An 8,174-nucleotide genomic window follows, 5' to 3' on the forward strand; every position below is an offset into this window, starting at 1 on the left:
CTCTCTCGAACAGTTCTGAAACTTTCTCGGTTCCTTTGCAGTTTGGACAAACTCGATAATAACATTCATCACGTGGTGGATGACAAATTATAGTTTCTAGTAAACCTTGATAAGTCGGTATCCCGTCACGTTCTTCTACTGGCTTTTCTCCGAAGAGTTCTACAAAATCACATCTTGTAGGGACGAACAATAAACAATCATGTCAAGGCTAATTGATTTCAATGACTTCTTATAGTGCATTTGTGAATCTTACCCTCCAGCATGAGTTTAACATTTGCATGATACACGCACACGCAAACAGTATGCATTCCTGGAGTACTAGCAAATACACAATATCGAGGTCTGAGAGCGGCGAATTTTGAACGTCTCACTTGGACTCCACGATTTTTCTCTATGAATAACGCATAAATTTCACTGACAGTATTCAGAAGCAGTCGTTTCTGCATCCGAAGTTTAGTACCATCATATTGTTTGACCAAGACATAATCTTTGACTCCTGGTATTTGTCTGGAGTTTTCGTCGTCTTCATAAAAATCTTCGATCATCTTCCTCACTTCTAAAATTAGTAGTGGTTTACCCGACTTTCGTTTTGTTTCATTTCTGTCCAAAGATTTCTGTAGATTACGGGTTTCATAGATCAAGTGATGTGGTGTACCAAACTCTGCATTAATTTTTCGGGCACTCCATTTTGGTGGTAGAAGTTTGATTAGTGCTACTTTCACATCCCTGGATTTAAAAGAATAAAATAATATTCCAACAGTAAAGAAATAATATGAGATAACAGCGAGATATTTCATCACTTCCTGGGAATGTTCTACTTGAAGAGTTCACAAATTTGTGTCAAAATGTACTGATGGTCTTCGTGTTGGAAATCCTGTCAGCTGACAGGTCCCTCACACTAACGCACGCAAGGCTCATCCATTCTCTCCCCACTCACGCACACCTGACGCGCTCACCTCAGATGACTAGGGGTTATTAATTCCAGCACCTGAGGCGCCACTTCCTGGACAGCTCCTTATTACCATATGATCTATATTAAATTAGGTCATGTGACCATGGAATTAGGGCACGTGGCACCTGTAAGCCCGTGTCTCTCTCTCATTCGTTTCCGGGATCTAGTTAGAGACACTTCTTTTATTGTACTGCTCATCTCTAGTGACTCGGACTAACTCATTGTGTCAGCTCAATTATTATCAATTCAAGGAATTAGTCGGCTCATTATTATCGGTCCGCTCATTATTACGGTTGCTCAGTGACTCAATTAGTGACATTTAATTATTGTGAAGATAACTTTGACAAATATAGTGAATTTGTGACCACGTGCANTGAATTTTTTGGAGTATTCAACTTTGTTTTTTTTTGGCTACCGCTCCCTTTATATTCTCCAACCCTTTTTCGTTTTTTTTGAATTTTTCAATAAATTCTCGCGCCTGCNTATCTCTCCAATCATCAGGAAACGGCATTACCGGCCCGCGGGAATATTTGAATTTTGGAGCAGCTCATCCCCGGGACTTTGGACTTTTTTCTCAACTGCAGCGTTCCTGCACTGGTCCAGCTCAACATCACTCACTCGGCTAAGTAGCATTTAATTACCTCTTGCTACTTTTGCCATTTTTTTCTTTTTTTTTTGAATTTTTTGGAGTATTCAACTTTGTTTTTTTTTGGCTACCGCTCCCTTTATATTCTCCAACCCTTTTTCGTTTTTTTTGAATTTTTCAATAAATTCTCGCGCCTGCTCAACGGAATCGCTCACTGCTGCTACCTACTAAATTAAGACTCTTCGGTGTTATTACTGTTGCCGTTCAACCGACCGGATACATAATTTCATCGCTTCTCACTGCTCACTGCTCGGCTTTTGGGGTCGCTTTACTCAGGTTTTTTCCGGTTTATTCCTTTTTTGAGCTGCGCACTTATTTTCAATTATGGCATCATTTGAGGCAACAGACCAACTCAACCCAGCAAAAGGCCGTTCCGGTGGTGACCTACACCCACGAGAACGACATCCCCATGATGGTGACTGGTGACCAAGGCCAGTCAACGTCGTCGGAATGAAGATCACCAGCTCAGATTGCCGTCTCCTGCTCAGGTCACCACTCAGATTCCGGATCCGCTCCAGACTTCCGCCCTGGGGTCCTTCTGGCTACCAGCCTTGCGCTTTTGGTACGCCCAGATCAGCCAGCTCATCAGGTTCGTCTACTCATCGATCCAGGGTCGGAAATCTCCGTCATGTCAGACCAGCTCGTTCGTCAGCTTGGGCTGTTAAGGCTCAAGACACAGCTACGAATATCGGGGATTGGAGACACGGCATCTGGGCCGGCATTAGGCAAGGTTCGGCTCACAATACAGTCCACTTGCTCTCACTTTCAGCTCAGAGTTTCTGCCTATGCTCTCGGCCAGCTCACAACCTCATTACCGACATTCTCACCAAGTCAGCTCACATGGGATCATCTGGAAGGACTCCAGCTCGCTGATCCCGATTTTCTCACACCAGCACCAATTGACATCCTTCTTGGCGCTGATGTCTATGGACAACTCATCTCACCACAAGTCATCACCAACGGACCAAACTCACCATCGGCTCAGCCCACGCGACTTGGATGGATCGTATTCGGACCAACGGAAGGTCCTGATACTACTCAAGTAGCAACTTCTCATCTAACGGTCACCAACGAGGATCTCAACGAACTGCTCACCAAATTCTGGATCCAGGAAGAGATCCCTGGGACACCAGAGGTTCAGCTCAACGAGGAGGAAGCGCAGTGTGAAGAACACTTTCAACGGACCCACTCACGAGATGCATCTGGCCGCTACATTGTTCGGATACCGCTCAAATCTCCAGTTTCCTCGCTAGGAGATTCACGATCATCTGCACTCGCTTGCCTCCATCGTCTGCTCAGGAAACTCTCACGTGATGAGGTTTATCGTCAGCTCTACACGGACTTCCTCAGGGAATATGAAGAGCTCGGCCACATGCGTCGAGTCTCCGGACAGCTCGCTAGATCAGCTCATCAGCGCCAGCTCAATGGGGGGGGGGGGCACGGGCACCGAAATGACCTTAGCACATGAGGCCTCGGCTTCAGGAGGGTTGAGGGTTTCGGGCCGTCCGTGTTCTTCTCGGGCTGACGCTCCTCCGGAATATTTCTTCCCTCATCACGGAGTTCTCAGGGCAAGCAGTGAGACAACGAAGCTCAGAGTTGTTTTCAACGGCTCCAACAAGAGCAGCTCAGGACAATCGTTGAACGAGATTATGCACACGGGTGAGAAGTTGCAGAAGGATATCTCGGATGTACTTCTCTTTTCTCGGCGGAAACGGCTCATTTTCATGACGGACATAACCAAGATGTTTCGTCAAATTCGGGTACATCCGGAAGATTGGCCACTCCAACAAATACTCTGGACCGACTCAAATGGAGATATCGCCACCTATCAACTCACCACGGTCACATATGGCACTAGGTCAGCTCCGTTCCTCTCAATGCGTGTTCTTCATCAGCTCGTTGAGGATGAAGGATCGAACTATCCTCTCGCTGTGGAACCGCTCATGAAAGGACGATATGTTGACGATATCTGCGGGGGTGCTGACTCAGATGAAGAGCTACTCAGGACCGCTCATCAGGTGACACAGCTCTGTCGGTCAGGAGGCTTTCCGCTAGCCAAATGGCACTCAAATAGCCCAGCTCTACTCACATCTCTTCAACCTGACAGCACCTCTCAAGAACAACGATTCATAGAGGACTCGCTCACCAAGATTCTAGGGGTTTCTTGGCATCCTGGAACGGACAACTTCAAGTTCTCCGTCACTCAGCCTGAGACCAGCTCAATAACGAAGAGAATCATTTTATCGGAAACGGCTCAACTCTTCGATCCACTGGGTTTCCTAGCGCCAGTGGTCATACGAGCGAAGATATTGCTCCAGGCTCTATGGATCGAGAAACTGGGATGGGACGAACCAGTTTCCCAGACAACTGCTCAACGATGGAGCCAATTCAGGGAGGAGCTCACACAGTTATCAGAGATCACCATACCTCGGTGGCTTGGACTGCTCACGGATTCCGTCGTCGAAGTACACGGTTTTTCCGACGCATCACAAGTGGCGATGTCAGCCGTGATCTATCTCAAGGTTCTCAACAAGGGAAAATCACAACTCACATTGGTTTGCTCAAAAACGAAGGTCGCACCGCTCAAACGGCTGACAATCCCACGACTAGAACTCACTGCGGCTCTCCTCCTGGCCAAACTGACTAAGTACGTCAAGGACCAACTCAATCTCACGAACGCCACCACCTATCTCTGGACCGACTCATCGGTCACGCTCACGTGGATCAGCTCACACTCCTCAAGATGGAAGGAGTTCGTGAAAAATCGGGTGGCACTCATCCAGGAGCTCACTCAGCAGGCTCATTGGAGATTGGTACCGGGCAAGGAGAATCCTGCAGACTGTGCATCTCGAGGTCTATCAGCGCACCAACTGGTATCTCATAAGCTCTGGTGGAAAGGGCCACCATGGCTTCATCAAGACTGCTCATCATGGCCAACTCACGCTCTGGAAAAAGACCTCAGCGCAGACCTCGAGGAAAAGCCAGGAGTTCTCCTACATGTAAAAGCTCATCCAATCGCGCTCTGGAATCTCGTCGACAGATTCTCATCGTTCAACCGACTGCTCAGGGTCACAGCAATCTGTCGACGATTCATAGCTCGGCTCAGGAAAACCCCCAACTCTTCTCTTCGATACCCGCTCACTCTTGGTGATCTTGAAGAGGCTCGCATCCTCTGGATCAAACTCACGCAGGCAGCTCACTTCAAGGATCAACTCAGAGCGATCTCACGAGGGGAAAGGTTCAGCAAATCCCACCCCCTCACCAAGCTCACACCCTTCATCGATCGCCAAGGGGTATTGAGGATAGGAGGACGGCTCAAGTTTGCTCACATAGGCCCGGAGAGCCGGAACCAAGTGATTATTCCGAAGGAATCTCAACTGGCTCAGCTACTCATCGGACAGGCTCATCTAAGGACACTCCACGGAGGCACACAGCTCACCCTCAGGCAGCTCAGAAGTAGCTACTGGATACTCGGAGGTCGAGCACCAGTACGCTCCTTCATCCTCAAGTGCGTTAACTGCACTCGCCAACGTGGAGTACGCGCTCAACAGCTCATGGGCCAGTTGCCACCAGCCAGACTCACTCCCGCTCGAGCCTTTCTCAACACTGGGATCGACTATGCCGGCCCAGTGTCTCTACGGTCCTGGAAAGGGCGGGGACACAAGTCGTACAAAGGCTGGTTGGCTATCTTTGTCTGCATGACCACCTCAGCGGTCCATCTCGAGGTCGTGTCAGACTACTCAGCCGAGGGGTTCATCGCGGCGTATAGACGCTTTTCAAGTCGGCGTGGGATCGCTCATTCCTTGTTCAGTGACTGTGGGACCAATTTCCTTGGCGCTGACAAGGAACTAAAGAAGCTCTTCTCGTCAGGATCAGCTCAATCAAGACAGCTCGCACAGCTCCTCATCAATGATGGGACTCAGTGGTCCTTCAATCCTCCAGGTGCTCCGCACTTTGGAGGGAAATGGGAAGCGGCGGTGAAGTCGGTGAAGTTCCATCTCACCCGGACGATCGGAGAGGATCTGCTCACTTTTGAGGAACTCACCACTTTGCTCGCTCAAATCGAGGCAGTGCTCAACTCACGACCACTGGAACCGCTCACGGATGATCCTGATGACTGTTCAGCCTTGACACCAGGGCATTTTCTCATCGGTCAGGCTCCCACGACTCTTCCAGAGCCATCTTTAGAGCAACTCAACGTCTCAAGGCTCTCTAGATGGCAGCTCATTCAGCAGAAGCTTCAAGGATTCTGGAAGAGGTGGTCCACGGGATATCTCCAACGTCTTCAAGCGATATCCAAGTGGCACCATCCGACTCATCAGATACGGATCGGCTCACTGGTTCTACTCACGGACGAGAGATTCCCGCCAGCGAAGTGGCCTCTCGCCCGAGTGACCGCTCTGCACCCAGGATCGGACGGACTCACCAGGGTAGTCACCATCAGGACTGCTCAGACGACGCTGACAAGGCCAATCGCCAAGCTCGTCCTCTTGCCCATCTCACCTTCAGGGGAATAGAACCAGGACAGATCACCGGCTTCTCACCGTTGGACTTCGTCAAGTTCGACGGATTTACGACCCTGACCAACCGACGGGGTTCAACGTGAGAATGACAGCAGCCAACGCAGAAGGGATTTACGACCCCCGACGTCTAGGATGCTGCCATGCCTAGCCAGCGCACCTTCCGGACGGTCTCACGGACTCACTCATGGGTGACAAGCTCCGACAGCTCACCAAAGAGCGTTTTGAATTTTGTTTTTTATTTCAACTCACCATGACTCTACTCATTATGGTTGCGTCAACAACTTTACAGTTGCCGACGGCCGGGGAGAATGTTGGAAATCCTGTCAGCTGACAGGTCCCTCACACTAACGCACGCAAGGCTCATCCATTCTCTCCCCACTCACGCACACCTGACGCGCTCACCTCAGATGACCGGGGGTTGTTAATTCGGACACCTGAGGCGCCACGTCCTGGACAGCTCCTTATTACCATATGATCTATATTAAATTAGGTCATGTGACCATGGAATTAGGGCACGTGGCACCTGTAAGCCCGTGTCTCTCTCTCATTCGTTTCCGGGATCTAGTTAGAGACACTTCTTTTATTGTACTACTCATCTCTAGTGACTCGGACTAACTCATTGTGTCAGCTCAATTATTATCAATTCAAGGAATTAGTCGGCTCATTATTATCGGTCCGCTCATTATTACGGTTGCTCAGTGACTCAATTAGTGACATTTAATTATTGTGAAGATAACTTTGACAAATATAGTGAATTTGTGACCACGTGCACGTGTTCCGCTCATTTCTTGGTTCTACTCATCCCACTCCCCGTAATCCGACTCCAACTCATCCATCCGCACAATTAATTCCCCGATCCAGGCATCTCATCAAACACTTCGAGAGTTTGATTTTCAATAGTGACTTGAAATTCAGACTCAAACTGCACTTTTGTCGCGGTCACCAATTGATTAAATTTCTCCTCTTTGTATTTTGCCGTCTCCAATCTGAATATATTCAATTGATATACAATGTTTCATTTTTATATTATTCGAGGAACAAAAATATATTATTTTTCATACTTCTTCCGCTCGACAGGACTGACACCGAGTTTTATGTCGATAGTTTCGTGGATGGATTGAGATGGACTGAGATAGAGTACTTGGTGTACTTGGTAAAAATTCTGAGTGCTGAGATTGAGTACTTGGTGAAGTTGATGTACAGTCTCTTTTGGAAGATTCGGAAACAGGCTGACTGCCTAACGATTCCGTATATGAATGTGTCATTGATGAAAAAGATGATGGTCTCTCGATCGGATTATACTCGTCGATTTCTTTCCGATACGTAGAGCATAGCCAATGTTTTGTGGTGAGCTCTTTAAATTTGTCAATTTGATTTGCAGTAGGTCTTCGTAAATCTGTTGAACAACTCGAATCTATGTGCATAATAAAGCGATACGTTGAACGATGACTCCAATCAAAATGACTACTAGTTTTTACGAAAAAAATATGCATAGAGACAAAGGCGATCTTATCACTTAGTCACGTGAGGTTAGACGAGATTCGACCGAAATGTAGAATTTCATGATAATCAACAACTGAAGCACATATTTGGACACATTTGACCATGATTTGATAACAATTCATATTTTTGTGAGCCACCAAATTTTCTGCTTCTTCTTCACGTATACTTTTGATTCAATTTTCGTTAAATTCTCAAACTTTCAACAAAATTCGATTATTCACAAGATTAGAGGAAATAATTCGTACTCACGTGATTCTTTAGAGAAAGGATTACAGCTTAGCTTTCCTCTATCCATTTTTAACAGTCTTGAGTCACACACAATCGGTAAACAACGATCAGCTGTCCAATTCAAATAGATCAACGGCAGCCGCATTGGCCATATTCACCTGAGCGCTCGCAAAGCATGACGGGAAATTCAGTCGTTCCCGCCCTTTTTCAAATTGGCACCATCTACTACATCTTCTCTTGTACTAAATTACGTTTGGTGAATGTTTTCGTATTTTTTGAAATCCGATTATTTGATAATGTCATTGAAATAATAATTCTAATT

At 47.2% G+C, this 8,174-nt stretch overlaps 2 protein-coding genes across 2 annotated transcripts; both read left to right on the plus strand.

The window, feature by feature from the left end:
• Positions 1–2,226: 2,226 nt before the first annotated feature.
• LOC107042154 lies at positions 2,227–3,066 on the plus strand. The gene has a single exon (XM_015263063.1). The coding sequence runs from the start codon at positions 2,227–2,229 to the stop codon at positions 3,064–3,066; it is 840 nt and encodes a 279-aa protein (XP_015118549.1).
• Positions 3,067–3,340: 274 nt separating this feature from the next.
• On the plus strand, positions 3,341–6,115 carry LOC107042155. Its single transcript, XM_015263064.1, has 2 exons — positions 3,341–5,540; positions 5,670–6,115. The coding sequence occupies exons 1-2, from the start codon at positions 3,341–3,343 to the stop codon at positions 6,113–6,115; spliced, it is 2,646 nt and encodes an 881-aa protein (XP_015118550.1).
• The last annotated feature ends 2,059 nt before the right edge of the window (positions 6,116–8,174 follow it).

This window comes from Diachasma alloeum, unplaced genomic scaffold (assembly GCF_001412515.2).
Source record: "Diachasma alloeum isolate Michigan unplaced genomic scaffold, Dall2.0 Dall_scaffold_00426, whole genome shotgun sequence".
Classification (NCBI taxonomy): domain Eukaryota; kingdom Metazoa; phylum Arthropoda; class Insecta; order Hymenoptera; family Braconidae; genus Diachasma; species Diachasma alloeum.